The 15,180-nt window shown below is 47.1% G+C and overlaps 1 protein-coding gene, 1 long non-coding RNA gene and 1 pseudogene across 10 annotated transcripts in view; 2 read left to right on the top strand and 1 right to left on the bottom strand.

Annotated features, from left to right (window-relative positions):
* Positions 1-223: 223 nt before the first annotated feature.
* LOC135975850 (uncharacterized) lies at positions 224-5,827 on the bottom strand. The gene is made up of 2 exons (XR_010592891.1): positions 5,415-5,827; positions 224-2,237 (listed from the first exon to the last, which is right to left on the bottom strand). It is a non-coding gene; the product is annotated as an uncharacterized LOC135975850 (long non-coding RNA).
* Positions 5,828-8,068: 2,241 nt separating this feature from the next.
* LOC135975849 (E1A-binding protein p400-like) lies at positions 8,069-8,717 on the top strand (annotated as a pseudogene).
* Positions 8,627-15,180, top strand: part of LOC101937205 (E1A-binding protein p400-like) — a 45,290-nt gene continuing 38,736 nt past the window's right edge. For 7 of the 9 annotated variants that reach the window (XR_010592890.1, XR_010592889.1, XM_042852548.2 and 4 more), the window contains exons 1-3: positions 8,627-10,631; positions 11,268-11,577; positions 14,891-15,076. Coding sequence is in view for 5 of the 9 variants with exons in the window: in XM_042852548.2 (XP_042708482.2) it covers positions 11,503-11,577; positions 14,891-15,076 (261 nt within the window). In the remaining 4 variants the exon portion in view is untranslated. Of the gene's footprint in view, positions 10,632-11,267; positions 11,578-14,890; positions 15,077-15,180 lie in introns of those variants that run through there. The other 2 variants (XM_065568561.1, XM_024101429.3) reach the window with 2 other exon arrangements.

Raw genomic sequence — 15,180 nt, 5'->3', positions numbered from 1 at the left:
TCTCCTATCGATTTAGTGGTGGGGTTAGGACTGGGGTTTAGGCTTAATTACTGGCATAGTGCATGAATTTGTTCACAGCCCTGAGCAATGTTGTTAAGCTGATCCAGCTTTCTAGCACCGACCAGCCATGCGTAATAAGTCTGTTGCCAGCACAGAGTGCCCGAGGCAAAGCAACAGCGGGTTCGTTGCCCGGTGTGCTTCGCGCCAATAAACACACCAGGGGGAGAAGCAAACAAAGTTTATTTGGGATCCCAAAGCGGTGCAAGGAGACAGGCACATCTCAGATCAAGCACATTAACAGGAACAGTTTTTCTTCTTTTATACATTTTGCAGTTAAGCCTCACCCCCCCCTTTCCCCTCTAGCCCTCCCTTTCTCCCCCCCTTCCTCCCTCTACCCCTCCCATCCCTGGTAATAGTTAAGTCATTCTTGGCAGCTATAAGCCTAGCTTGTTAGTAACTTTTTTAAACCGTTATCTTGTCCTTTTTCCCTTCAGCCAGAAACATGCAGGCCTCATTATTACTGCTTGAGCAGGGGGTTGCACACAGATAACTGGTTGCTTACATATTCCAATTGCACCTGGCTTTTGAGGTTGATTAGAGTTTAAACATGGAAGGATAGAGTTTGGTTCACTTAGGCCTAGTGCAGGAAGGCTTCATTGACACTTAGTGGCCTTCCACCCTCCCGAGTTACCTAGGGTGAGGCCTAGTGACGTCAACAACTCCCTCCTTTGAGAATACTCAACAAGCTTTTGGCTGAGTTTTCTCATATTCTGTGGACAAGATATGATTAAGTGCTATGAAGCTGGGGTTTTCAATGAGAGGGTATGCCGGGATTTTTGGGGAACGGGGGGCACAAAGCTTACGGAGGAGCATTTTAAAACAAGCAATTAGGAGGAGGGTGACCAGGCACAGTACCACACCAGTGAGGAGGAGACGCACAAGGCCACCCCCCAGTCCTCCTAGGTTGGGCAACCAACTTCAAAGGAAATTGAAAACTGTGGGTTTCCTTTCCTTGGCCTTCTACTGCTTGAAAGCCTGTTTGGCCAACAGGATGTGCTTGTTAATGTCCTGTGAGTTTTCCGGGACCTAAGTACAACATTCATTCCCAATAAAGGCACACACCCCGCCCTGGGAGGCTAAAATATAATTTAAGGCCTGTCTGTTTTGCACGGACAGCAACCGGAGCTGGTATAGCTCTGAGTTAAGGCTCTTCTCTATGGCCAAGGTTTCATTGGCGAATGTGGTGAGAAACACAGAGAGCCTATGATAAAATTGGGTTAGCCGTTCCACCCCATAGGATGGGAGGAGGATTATACCCAACCTGTCTTCTTCCTTAATGGGCTCTGAGGTGGCATACAAAGATTTACGCTGCCTGGGGCCGCCAGGGGTTGTCCCTTAATGCATACTGGGATTCAATGGTACAGTTTTGTGACAAGGGGGTACCCGAGGTATTTCTTCCCCTACTGAACCATCCCCAGCAGATATCTGACCAATTTTGGGGGACCACCCTCCAGGATAACCCTGCTGCGTGGTGCGGGATTTGGGAGCATACTCAGCAGTTAGAGAGGTTAAACTCTTGGGCAAAGCAAACCTTCAAGGATTCATATGTGTTTGTTTCCAAGTTAGTAGGGATCCCTTTCCATCCCACATGTGCCTGGGGGGAAACGGGAGGTAACGAAAGGAGTGTCCCTATGGCAAAGAGTACCACTGTGGCAGACCCTGGACCTGAACTCATGCTGGGCAGGTGACCCTAGGGCCTAACAATTACAATTCCCCAAATACCCACAAAATATCAATTACCAATAGTAGGCAGATTAAAAACAAAAGGACCAGGCCACCAGGTTAGGCCGGCCCTGTGAGAGTAAACACAACCAACGCTTAGAGTTTTCACGGGGAGTGCGCTGCGACTGTCCAAAGAGACCACAGGGCATTCCCAGCAGGCCTTATTGCCTTTTGAATAACAGTTTAAGTCTCAGGTCATCGCTGGTAGTCCTTTTCCATAGGCTGGACGGTCCACCGTTCAGGAGCGGGCACTGCCTTCAGACAGGAGTGATTGAATCCAGTTCTTGTGTCCCTTGACCTTTGCTGCTGTGTGGGAGACCAGCAGGATGGTGTGGGGTCCCTTCCACTTCTCTTGGAGAGGCTTGTCCTTCCAGGTCCAAACGAGAACGGAATCGCCTGGCTGCAAGGAATGGACAGGGGCATCCAGCGGGAGAGGCTGCAAATCTCTGGTATACCTGTGGAGAGAACAGAGAACAGCAGACAGAGAGCACATGTACTGAGATAAAAAGCCACACCCCATTTCCCACTCCCCTGCCAGAACCGGTGTACCATTCATAGGCCATGCCCTTCCAAACATAATCTCGAAGGGACTGAGCCCTAACCTGCCCTTTGGGAGAGAGCGCATGTGGAGCAAAACAAGGGGTAAGGCATCAGGCCACTTAAGGGAAGCCTCTTTGCAGACCTTTGAGAGGTGCCGCTTAAGTGTCTGATTTGTGCGTTCCACTACTCCACTGGCCTGCGGTCGCCATGGAGTGTGGAGCTTCCAGGGGATTTGCAGGGCATCCGATATCTTCTGAACAACTTGGGATGTGAAGTGTGTTCCGTTGTCAGATTCCATTCACTGGGGGAGGCCGAAGTGGGGAATGATCTCCTTGACAAATTTCAGAGCCACCGTTTTGGCAGTGTTGTTATGGCATGGGAAGGCTTCAGGCCATCCGCTGAATCGATCCACCAAGATGAAAAGGTATTTGAATCCTTGGGTCCGGGGGAACTCAGTAAAGTCTATTTGCCAAACCAGCCCTGGGCCTGGGGTAGGTTCCAGAGTGGCTGGTGGCACTGACACTCCAGCTCGAGGGTTGTTCTTTTGGCAGACTAGACATTCAGCCTGTACCTGGGAGGCCAGGGGTGTAAGAGCCTCCCTGCCAGCGTATAATTCTTTGTTTCTTCACCAGGGTCAGTTCTTAATGTCTTTTGTAGTCATGAATTCCTGGACTTTGTGGTTTCAATGAAGCAAGTGTTCCTTCTTCTCTTTTCCTGAAACAGTGTGGTTCAGCATCATACAGGGGAGAGGTTACTAGCACATCACCCTGTCTTTAAATAGGCTTATCATCAGTCGGAGAGTCCTCCCGAGGTGGAGGGGTCTTTTTACAGTGAGAAGCCTGGGTCCAGGTGGGCAGTCCTTGGTACTTCACAGCGGTGTTGGTGGTTAACAGGACTTGGAAAGGGCCTTTCCAGTGTGGAGCCAAAGCAGTTTTTTGTTGATGGACTTCACGTAGACTCAGTCTCCTTGTTTCAATGAATGGCAGGGCTGCTAGGGTCTTTGGGTAGCACTTCTTTTATCTGTGAGAAAAGAAAACTAACACATTTCATTAATGCCTGCCAGTGTTTTGCAGATCTCATAGTTGCTTGGGCACATTCAGGCCCCCCCTTTTCTTGGCTGTCGGCCAAGTCTTAGCTCTGGGCAGTGTCCTTGGATGGTGCCAGCATCTTATCTTTGGACTGAGCTTGCTAGCTGTATTTTTTTCCTCAGTTAACTTGTTCTGTTCTTTTTCCTTCTCTCCTTCTTGGCTTCTTTTAACTTAGAAAGGAAACTTCCACTCTTCACTTATACACCTTTTCCCAACAATGAATACATACACATTGCCATTATCCAGCAAAATAACTTCTATACAGAGCTTTGGAGCAACAAACCAGGACGAGCACACCCACTTTTGAGGAGTCCAACAAAGTTCAGGAGGCTCACAGTGGCTTTAAGGCAAGGGGTGAGACCCACAGCAGCAATTAACAAGTCATCCACATATTGCAGGAGGAGGACCCTGTCCTCATTGTCCCACTCCTCCAAGTTTCTGGCCAGGGCCTGGCCGAACATAGTGGGGGAATTTTTAAATCCCTGGGCCAGCACTGTCCAGCAAAGCTGCTTTTTAACCCTCCTTTTGTCTTTCCACTGGCTCCACTCTGGGGCTTGCATGGCTGAGGGCTCAGTTGCAAGGGTCATTATCCAGGTATTCTCTGGGGGTAAGGTGAGGGTTATTTCATCTTGGGTGAAATGCAGGGTGGCTCCTAAGCGACAAAGCAGGTCCCGTCCTAGTAGAAGTGTTGGACAATCGGGGAGGTAAGTCAGTTTGTGAGATAGAGTTCTGTTTCCCAAAGCACATTCCGCTGGGGCATATACTGGGCATTTGGTTCCTTTCCCTGTGGCACCCACCACAGTGAGGGACTCTGACACAGGCAGCTGCAGGGGTTGATTTACGGCGGTTCGTGCAGCTCCAGAGTCTATTAAAAAGTCTATGTCCGAATCTCCCACCCGCATTTTTACTTGGGGTTCCAGGGGCAGGATAGTCCATCTTCCCTGACACCCCTATTCTTGATCCTTCGCTGTCATTATAGGGGTAGCTTCCCTTTTGGGGCACTCATTTTTCCAATGTCCCTCCTTCCGGCATATGGCACACTGGTTGCGACCCAGACGCCTTTCCTGTGAGCCAGGGCACCCACGCCCATGTCCTCTCATTCCCCGGCCCCTTCCACCTTCCTGGAATTTTCCCCTGCCACCGGCCTGTACTGCTGCGACCATCATTTTCGCTTGCCTCTTTTCCTTTTCTTTAGACACAACCTGATTATGCTCCACCTCAGACAGCAGGGTCTGCATAAGGCATTACAATCATCCCAGTCAGGGTTACAGCTAGCCAGGCACCCTTCAAAGACCGAGATAAACTTGCTTGGGTTTGTAGAGAATTCCCCTGCCTGTACCTTAAAGGCTGCTAGGTCCACCGGGTTAAAAGGCACATGGGTGTAAACCTGCATAGTAGTGGCCTGATTCCTATCTGAGCCATGTCTGGACACCACAGTCTCAGTGATCAACGGATAAAATTCCACCGAGGGGGCAATCTCTGGGACCTGAGACACCTTGTCTTTATATGGTGGGGGTGTGATAGCCGAAGGGGACACCGGACCTGCCATTACAGCTGGGGGGGTTCTGGGGACTAACAGTAGCTACTACCGAACCTGTCGGAGTCAAATTACACTTTTGCAAAATATCTAACCTATCTCTTAGCAACATAAACAACTGTACATACATAAGTTCATTCCATTTACCCGTTTGCTGACAAAACAGAAGTAATTGAAGGATCGTGTTATAATTAAGTGATCCTTCCGGTGGCCACCTTTCCTGGTCCTCTAGCTGATATTGAGGCCAGTCTACTGTACAGAACCTTTTCAGTTTACTTTTAACCAACGGATCCGATCCAAACACTTTCCAATTCACCAGAATGCATTCCAAGGGTGTACACCTTGCCCTGCCTGCCATACTCTGTCCCTGCCCCATAGGGAGACACTGGGCGTCCCCAGGTCATAACAGGTAGACACTGGGCGTCCCCAGGTCAAGACAGATAAAGTCCCCACTGGACTGTTCCTACCTTATCCAAGGGTCCGGTTCTGCACCGTCGCCCTATCCACGGGACCGGTTCCCCACCGTCGCCCGCAGCTGCTTCTCCACTACTCGAGCGCGTTGCACCGTTGTGCCCTCCGGGGTCGACCAAACCACGTCTCCGCCGAGGCCCCCGGTAAAGTCACCGGTGCGCGCTGGGCGTCGGTCGTCGCCGCAATCTGTCGACCTCTGAGAGGGGTCCGGGCAAGGCTAAATTTCAGCCTCGAGCCCCACGTTGGGCGCCAAAACTGTTGCCAGCACAGAGTGCCCGAGGCAAAGCAACAGCGGGTTCGTTGCCCGGTGTGCTTCGCGCCAATAAACACACCAGGGGGAGAAGCAAACAAAGTTTATTTGGGATCCCAAAGCGGTGCAAGGAGACAGGCACATCTCAGATCAAGCACATTAACAGGAACAGTTTTTCTTCTTTTATACATTTTGCAGTTAAGCCTCACCCCCCCCTTTCCCCTCTAGCCCTCCCTTTCTCCCCCCCTTCCTCCCTCTACCCCTCCCATCCCTGGTAATAGTTAAGTCATTCTTGGCAGCTATAAGCCTAGCTTGTTAGTAACTTTTTTAAACCGTTATCGTGTCCTTTTTCCCTTCAGCCAGAAACATGCAGGCCTCATTATTACTGCTTGAGCAGGGGGTTGCACACAGATAACTGGTTGCTTACATATTCCAATTGCACCTGGCTTTTGAGGTTGATTAGAGTTTAAACATGGAAGGATAGAGTTTGGTTCACTTAGGCCTAGTGCAGGAAGGCTTCATTGACACTTAGTGGCCTTCCACCCTCCCGAGTTACCTAGGGTGAGGCCTAGTGACGTCAACAAGTCTGGCCCAGCTCATGTTGCCAAGCAGCATGAGTCAGACCCCCCCAGAACTAAGATGATTTAAAGAAAAGAGATACAGTGTTTCTTATTTGCCTTATGTGCCCACAGGTGGGTCCTGTTGCTAACCTTTCGCCCACCCCCCCAAGCTGGGCCAGAAACTTACTTGTTTTTTAAATATGAAAGTGGTGATTCTTCCATAGTAACGTGATTCCAGGAGCTGGGGCTTACGGACATGCACCACTTAACCCCAGCCAGAAGGCAACACTGGGGGAGTTGACAACCCTGTCCCATTGGAATTGGGCCCTGAAGAGGTGCAGGAGCCCTAGCTGCTTGTGTAGCAAGGTGATGGTTGTCCCCTCCACCCCGGCCTCCCCTTCCTCTTGTCCGACAACAGCGCCCCCTGGTGCGCACAGAGCAGAGGGGAAGTGGGGGGGTGTCTGTGCACCCTCGCTGTTATGTCCCTGCTGCGTTCCCGTAGCGGAGTCCTCCGCCATTTTCCGCGCCTCCTCCTCCCCCCCCCCTTTCCCCGCTTGGACGGTCCTTGCTCGACAGCCTCGCTCTTCCTGGTGGGTCATTGCGCCGGAGCCCGCAGTGGTACAGCCCACCCGGCATTTTCCCCCCTCCAGGGTGAGCTTGCAGTGGTATCGCCCGGGACTTCGCTGAGCCGGGCGGAAGGACCCCCTGGAAGGCGGGGCTAGGCCGGAGACACGCCCCCGGCGGGGCGGGGTCGAGCGGAGCTGACTGAGGGCGGGTGGGGGGCGGTGTTCAGAGGCGAGAAGGTCCCCCGAGGGGGAGGAGGAGAAGCTCGGATGGGGAGGGGCAGGGCTCGCACGGTTGAGGGGGGAGAAGCTCGGAGGGGGCGGGGCGGGGCTCGCTCGGTTGAGGGGGAGAAGCTCGGAGGGGGCGGGGCTCGCTCGGTTGAGGGGGAGAAGCTCGGAGGGGGCGGGGCGGGCTCGCTCGGTTGATGAGGCAGAAGCTCGGAGGGGGCGGGGCGGGCTCGCTCGGTTGTGGGGGGAGAAGCTCGGAGAGGAGTTTGCGGGGGGGCGATGCTGCTGCTGTCAGGTCCCGGTGGACAGCAGCCCGGTGCCTTCTGTCGCTAATCATCAGTGGCAGGCCCTGGGCGGCCGGACTGGCAGACCCCTGGGTCCCCGAGGCCCTGGCTGAGCAGGGACCCTGTCATGCAGCTGTCAGCGCTGTGGTGGGTGCAGCTCCGTGCTGCGGTTATCCGGGGCAGGGGGCGACCTGTCCCCTTGCACTGCCCCGAAAGCTTGTTGCCTCCACGCAGGTGTCTGTGCCTTTCTGGGGTTTAAGGTTATCCCCAGAACGGGCTGCTTGACTCTGTGCTCCTTAACCACCGGTTTGTTGAAAACAACCCAACAAAACACGGTTGAGTTACAGCTTGGTGCTGCGTGGCCGCCTCTGGCTGGTTTTTAGGGCCCTGGAGGGCGCGAGGGTAGTCCTGAAAATCCGGGGCACCGCTTGAAACAAGACACACTGGGCAGCCTTACTTCAGACCTGGATATATAGTAAGAACATCTACTGCTTGGCTCTTGCCTTGAACATGTTGCTGCTTCCAGGGTTGATGCTAGAAGAAGCATCAAATAGATTGACAAGCACAAAATGACACACAAACCTAAATATTTAATTTGCAATAGAAGACCAAAAACAAGGAAACAAGATTCCTAGTCTGAACATGGCCTAAGCAGGTACCCAAATGAGGAATATATGGTGTATACTGGATACACGTATGTTTTACTTTAACTAGGAACTTCCTTGCTTTTATGGATATTAGTTACTGTGTTAATGTTGTTTCCCTATGGATTTAGTCATCTCTATTGTTAAGGTAAATTGGACGTGCAGAGAAATATAGGAGCTACCTGTCAGATCTATTTTCTGTTTTGAGGTATGATATCTATGTTGCTGTGCTGCTTCCCTCTATCCCCTGCCCATAAAGGACATATCTCCTCTGGAAGCCTGCCTGCACCACAGTTACCAAATATAGCTATTTATAATGAGTTGAATTCCAGTAGCTGGGCAGAATGGGAACATGACACTGCAGTTGTACCAGTAGCTCTAGGAATCCAGCAGATAATGTTTATCCCATTGCTAATCCCAAATCCAACATTGTCAAATTTTCAGTTTAGCCCTCTGCAAAGGAGGTTTGAACATCGATCTCTAGCACATATTCCAGTATTTTGCCATTGCTCCAAGTTCAGTCTCAAAGCCCTACACAGTCCAGCTCTTTTCTGGTGCAGTTATTACCAAATGTTTAGGTAGACATTCTAGATCCTGGCTTTGGTATGTAACACCAAGATTTGTAAATGTTGGTGTGTTTGGGAGATTAATCAATTTGAGGCCTTCAAATTGTCGACTTTTTGTGTATCAAGACAGCTCAAGCAGGGCTTCCATATTCTGAAGCAACTGCTGTTGTACGGGAATGCAGGCTTTGACAACCTCATTCATAGATTGTTTCATTCAGCATCTTGAACCTGTAGCTAGTGAAGCAAACATTGTCATATGAAAACTACTAATTTGCCACCATGAATACTAGTATCCAAGGGCCGCTTCTAACAGCATCAAGTGCTTCAAGGAAAGTAATTGAGCAGACCCATTGTATATGATAGGACATCAAGTGGATTAAAAATGAGCTAAAAGAGGCATGGTGAAAATGCTGAGGTCGGGTCTCCTGGGGGAGAAGGTTCTGAGGAGGCTGCTTTGGAGGGGCGAGGGAGAAGCTCTTGAGTTTGGGGGAGGGGAAAAGGCCAGGTGTCAGTGGCCAGCCCAGTGCTTTCTGTAGCTGATCTTCAGTGGCAACCTCTGGGCTGGCAGTGCGAGGTCTGGCAGGCAGGCCCTGGCTGACCATCGCCTCCTTTTTGAGCTACTCTTGCACAGGATTTGTTTAACCTTGTTTGCTTCATTACATTCTTGTTCTTAATTATGTCACTTAGCTATGTTCTTATTTGGATTGCAGCCCTTTTGTGATCAGAAGCAAGTTTTGTAATCACACAGTGTCCACTGCTGGCAATTTAAAGCCTAGTTAATTTCAAAACTGAATTATTTTCCTTCCTTTCCAAAGTTATTCATTAGTTTATCTCGTTTTGATGTTTTAGAAAGTTGTCATACAATAACAGAAATACAAATGGCTTAATGCTCTTTGTCACCTGTATAGGCTCTGACTCATTTTCTCTTTTCTTTCTCTCTTTGTTCCAACTCTCTCAACCACTTTCTGCTGTATTGCTGCACCTCAGTCACGCTCCCTAGCATCAATAAAGGCTATGGTTGAGGTGCTTGTTGTTTATAAAATGTTATGGGTTTCTATCATGGGAAGCTTTGTAATTCTTATATATTTGGAAGGAGGTTTAAAAAACCCTTTTGATCTGAGTGGAACTTAATACACGGGTTCCACTTGTGAGAGGCCTTCATAATTGCACACACTTCCACTGTGATAGAAATCTATTAGAAACAATACATGGTTCACAGCAAAATATGCTTTTTCCTCTTATGATTTCAGTGAAACAGCTGTATAATGGAGTATTATCAACAAAATGGTGCATAGTTCTGCGGAATTTTAAAAGGATAATTATTTTCTTTTTTCAAAATATTTTCTCCCGGGGAAAGATTGTGACAGAAAAAGGCAGATGGAAGTATATTCTTGCAACTGCCCACCTATCTCCAGATACAAGTTAGAAATTGTTTTTTCATCTCAGCAGCAGCTATTTCAAATGTTGTTAAAAAGTTCTAACTTTTGTATATCCCAAGATTTTTTCCTTCATTGAATTTGATATGTTATAGAAGAATTCACTACTTTTGACTGCATCTCTCATCAATTAAAAACAATAAAACTTTGCCACTAAAATTGCGTGGTTAGTTTTGATAACAATACCGCACACAACTTAGTTCCTCTTAGTTTGTTGTTAATTTTGTCTAATTTATTTACTTCTGGACTGTGCACTGTTTGGGTTTCCCTTGTCCTGGCATTTTAAGGGTGGATTTTGCATCCTGCTTGTTGCTATACAGTTTTCAGAACAGATCATATCTAGAATTTGTTCAAGTGATGCAACTATGAGAGTGTCCATTACAGAACTAAAGTAAAGATTAAGAGTTATGATCTATCTGTAAATTGCTGAGTGCCCTCAATTTCCGTTTAAATCAGTGGGACTTGAGGTGTTCCATTGTGGAACTGGGCCACTTGTTAATGAGACCACTCTAACAAGTAAGGGTTTTGGTATTGGGCCCATTGTACTACCGTAAAAATGACCAGAGTGATTCCAGTGAGAAGGAATGTCTGAAAAGAAAATGACTGACTGTGAAAACACAGTTATAATGGAAGTTTGTGGCTGCAGAAGTTCCTCTTCAACAGCTAATGCCAATGATACAAGGTAAAAGTTTTAGAATAAAACTGATATACCCACTACTGATGCCAAAGATTTATAGTAAATGTTTAATAATGCAAATGACCAGGACTAGTCTAGTTTTACCTTTCTAATTAAAGATAATTGCTTAAATTATTTTTTCTCTAATTGGAACATTACACCTAATACCAATTAATCTAACATAAAAATCCTCTGGGGTAAATTCCTGGTAACCTTGGTGAGAGTTGCACATCTCATTCTCAGAGCACTGGGTTGGATATTTTACCCCTTTGTGTCTAATTTGCTGTTTTTCTTAATTGTTGTTTTAGTGAAGTTGTACCTTTGATCATTTGATACTCTGACTAATATGAAATTGATTGCCTGGTTCACACCTCTTTATTTTGCATGTTCATAAACAGAAAATTAGTTTATAATCAGCTTAAAGAGCAGCATTGCTATACAGCACACTTTAAAACACTGATTGCTTTGCAGCTTGTTAGCTGTAGTTTTTCGGTATGTAATTATATTAGTTACAAAATATAAAGCAACTTGGTTAACAAAAATCTCTGTGTTTCCCCTTTTGCTGTCTTAATATTTCACTAGTTAAATTAACAGAACGTCAACCCTTAAAACTGATATGTTGGATTTTCTTTTGCTTTGCAGGTAGAATGCCTCCCACTCCTCAAACAGTGCAACTTGCAGGACAGAAACAAAGCCAACAGTAAAATAATCCATCCAAGCATGTCTGTGGAAAATGTGGCAAGTTCTCACACTCCTCCATCTCAGCTGCTTGGGAGGCAGCAACCTGCTGATGTCTTCACTGTGGCTTTCCCAGCTTCATTGTAGCTTTCGCAGCAACAACCACCTGTCGGAGAGTTTCTAGAAACAGCTTCAGAAAATGGAGTCCCAGACACAAAGTATTTCCATCACTTCTGCTCCATATAGCCGGCTCATGACATTTCTTCAACAGCAGGTACAGCCAGCACTCCATATGCAGAGGCAGGTTCCACTGTTACCTATTGCTGTGTTGGAGCTGGTATTCTGATTAAAACTTTTTTATACAAGCATTGTCTTGTATGAAATGTTTAGAAAGTGTGGTTTTGTGTGTTATGCTCTGGGAAATGCATGCAGGTTTTCCTCTATTATGTTGTTTGTTTAGCAAAACTGGGTAGTTCTGATGGCTGTGATAGAGAGAGAATCCTAGGAACAAAGACATAATGTTGTAATCTTTGTCTAGTTTTGGATCTCTTACCATGTCAAGTTTGAAGGTAGGCTAAACTCTGTTTCATAGCCTTTCTGCTGCTTTATTCTCTTAAGGATTTACTTTTGTGAATTAAATATTCCTTAATCTTTTTTTCTAGTTAGTCTAATACTCAACCCCAGGAACCTTAAGAATCTTTAGTTTTGTTTTTATTTCCTTTTACTTCACCAAGTTCACTTTTATGTTTAAGTGCATTTAATACACGTGGAAGGTTTCAGATTGACAGCCTTGAAGATTGAAGTCACCTGCCTAACATGTACAACATAAGGGGGGGGCATGCAAATCTTTTCACAGTGCCCTGAGAAGATAGACCCTGTATGTTGTGTCTGAGACCTCTAGGGAAGAGAGAGTTATTGATTTCCTGTGCCCATTTAGTCCTATGCATTTCTGATACTGTCAGTAAGGGAGCAAATTAAAGCCAATAATCATGGGTTTCTTAATGTAACTTATTAGGAACCAATGAGCCATCACATAATAAAACTGGATTTTGATTATTAATTTATAGATGAAAATATTTGTGACCATGCACACTTCACATATTCTGTAGTTAACAGTATTCCAGTTTTTCTTATCATACAGTGGTAGCTCTCATAGGTCCCGACTCTGTGGGTGTTCTGGGGCATAAGCACCCACCAAAAAAAAGAGGGATGTTCAGCACCTGCAGGGCCAGATTAATCTTTTGTGGGCCCCAGCACCTGGCCCCGCCCCGACCTCCTCCTGCTGCTCTGCCCCAAGGTCTTGTCCCTACTCGGCCTGTTCCTCCCGAGGCCCCGCCCACCACTTGCATGGGGGTGGGTGGGTGGGAGGGAGGAAGGGAGCGAAGAGGAATACCCACTGGCAAAAACAAAAGTCAGTGTCTGTGGTAGTTCTGGAGAGAGTGGTGCCAAGGAGAGGGCCAAGATATCTACCTTGTCTTTGCTGGAATTATTTTCTTCAGGACCTAATATATCAATGTGTATTTTGTTGAAAATAATATTTGTCCAGTTGTGATTTAGCAAAAGACTCCAGTAGCAGGTGATTGCTTTTCTTTCTACTTGGATTTAGTAATGGCCATCAAGTTAAATGGTTGCAGCCAATTGAAAAATGAAAGGTCTCTGTTTCAGGATGTACCATTCAAACAAACAGTATTGCAATCTAGTGGAGTAAAGGGTGGTTCTTCTGCTGGTCTCTTTGGAAAATTCTGGACTTCAGACTATACCAGGGGTGGGCAAACTTTTTGGCCCAAGAGCCACATCTGGGTGGGGAAATTGCATGCAGGGCCATGAATGTAGGGCTAGGGTAGGGGGTTGGGGTGTGGGAGGGGGTGCGGTGTGCAGGAGGGGGCTCAGGGCAAGGGGTTGGGGTGCAGGAAGGGTGCAGCAGGAGGCTCAGGGCAGGGGGTTGAGGTGCAGGAGGGGTTCGGGGTGAGGGCTCCGACCCGGCGCTGCTTACATTGAGTGGCTCTGGGGTGGCAGCAGCATGCAGTGGGGCTAAGGCAGGCTCCCTGCCTGCCCTGGCCCCGCACCGCTCCCGGAAGTGGCTGGCACCACGTCCCTGCGCCACTCCCGGAAGCGGCTGGCACCACATCCCTGTGGCCCCGGGGAGGGGGAGGGCAGAGGGCTCCGCAAGCTGCCCTCGCCTGCGGGTACCTCCCCCAAAGCAATGGAAGCTGCGGGGGGCGATGTCTGCAGGTGACGGCAGCGCGCGGAGCCCTCTCCTCCCTCTTCCCCCCCGAGGCCGCAGGGATGTGGTGCTGGCCGCTTCCGGGAGAGGCGCAGGGCCAGGGCAGGCAGGGAGCCTGCCTTAGTCTCCTGCACCACGGGCCTGGCAATCCCGTGGGCTGTAGTTTGCCCACTCCTGGACTATACACTGAAGAGACTAATAGAGTAGTCCTTTGTTGAAAAGGAAAGCAGTATTATGAATCTACTCAGTTTTGCATAGAGTTTCATGAAGTTTAGCATAAGAGTCTTATGCAGATCCTTTGCACGGGTGTGAATTTCACTCAGCATGTAGATATCATGCAGCCACCTGCATACTACAGCGAGATGTGCTTTATAAATTCTGCTAGAGTATTATATTTAACTTGAGCGAGAGGCATCATTCCTTTTCTAGAAAGGAAATGCTTTAAAAAGATTTTCTTGGAGGAAAAGAACTTGGGCCTCATGATATCAATTATGCAGGAGACATCATTATGAGACATTTATCGTTTTATCTCTAGTAAGAAAAGGTTTGACAGACACTCCTCCAAGGAAATAGAATCTGTTCCCTATAATGATATCCGAGAGGTGGTATAACCTGTTTTGTAATCAGAGATGCAATTAAACAAAAGAAATTATTTTGAATTTTCTCTTACCCAGGGTGTAAGCAATGAGAGGGAAGAAATCCCAAACAGTAGTTGTATAATTTGTGTATGCACAAGAGCCAACTACAGAATGATTACAGATATGCTTAAAAAGAATCCAGTAAATTGTACAAGTTCAATCTTTGGCACTAGCTTTGCAAAGCTTCCATCCATGAAATGATAGGATAAATGGGGGAACTCCACATGTAGTTTTCTGCCCTCTATTTAAATGTTAATTTGTATTAAAACTTATTCATCAAATTATTCGCTTGGTTCTCAGAATAAGAAAGGAGAATGGAATGGAAATCGTATCTGAGCCAGCCATCAGTAATCATTAGTCAGATGTGTAGGTTTCGAAAAAAAATTTTTTAAGTGTGATATGCTGCATTGGGGGGGAAAACTTCTGTACTGATAATTATTTTCACCTTTTCAAAACATCTATTCTGAAGTCTTTGAGAGACCACCACTCCATTCTGAGTTCCTCTCCGTTTGAGGATTTATGCAAACAATTAATGTTACTTGAACAGTTATTCATATTCTTTTTTTAAATAAAGTGTGATGTAAAATGTATGAAGTGTTTCTGTGGATGGAGTGATACTTTTTTTCCATCATTCATTTCAGTCAAAAAGTCATGTCGTCTTTCTGTGACCATCCTTTTTTGTTTATGCAGCAAGAGAACTAAGTATAGTTTTGCATATTTTTAAGGAAAACCAAGTGCATCAACGAATAGCAGACCTCAGGAAAGAAGGTTTATGGTCCCTAAGGCGATTGCCCAAACTTCAAGAGGCTGCAAGACCGAAATCTCACCAGGATTATCTACTGGAAGAAATGCAATGGATGGCAACTGATTTTGTTCAAGAGAGAAGGTGGAAAACAGCAACTGCTAAGAAGGTAATATGGATATGATTCTTTCTAACACACAGCATGGAAAAATAAGCAGCATTCTCATGGTTAGAACCTGGGCACTGAGAGTCAGAATGCTAGAGTTTTATTTC

Source organism: Chrysemys picta, chromosome 15 (genome assembly GCF_011386835.1).
Source record: "Chrysemys picta bellii isolate R12L10 chromosome 15, ASM1138683v2, whole genome shotgun sequence".
Lineage (NCBI taxonomy): Eukaryota > Metazoa > Chordata > Testudines > Emydidae > Chrysemys > Chrysemys picta.
Note: the sequence above shows the minus strand (reverse complement) of the source record. Positions and strands in the feature narration are given on the sequence as shown.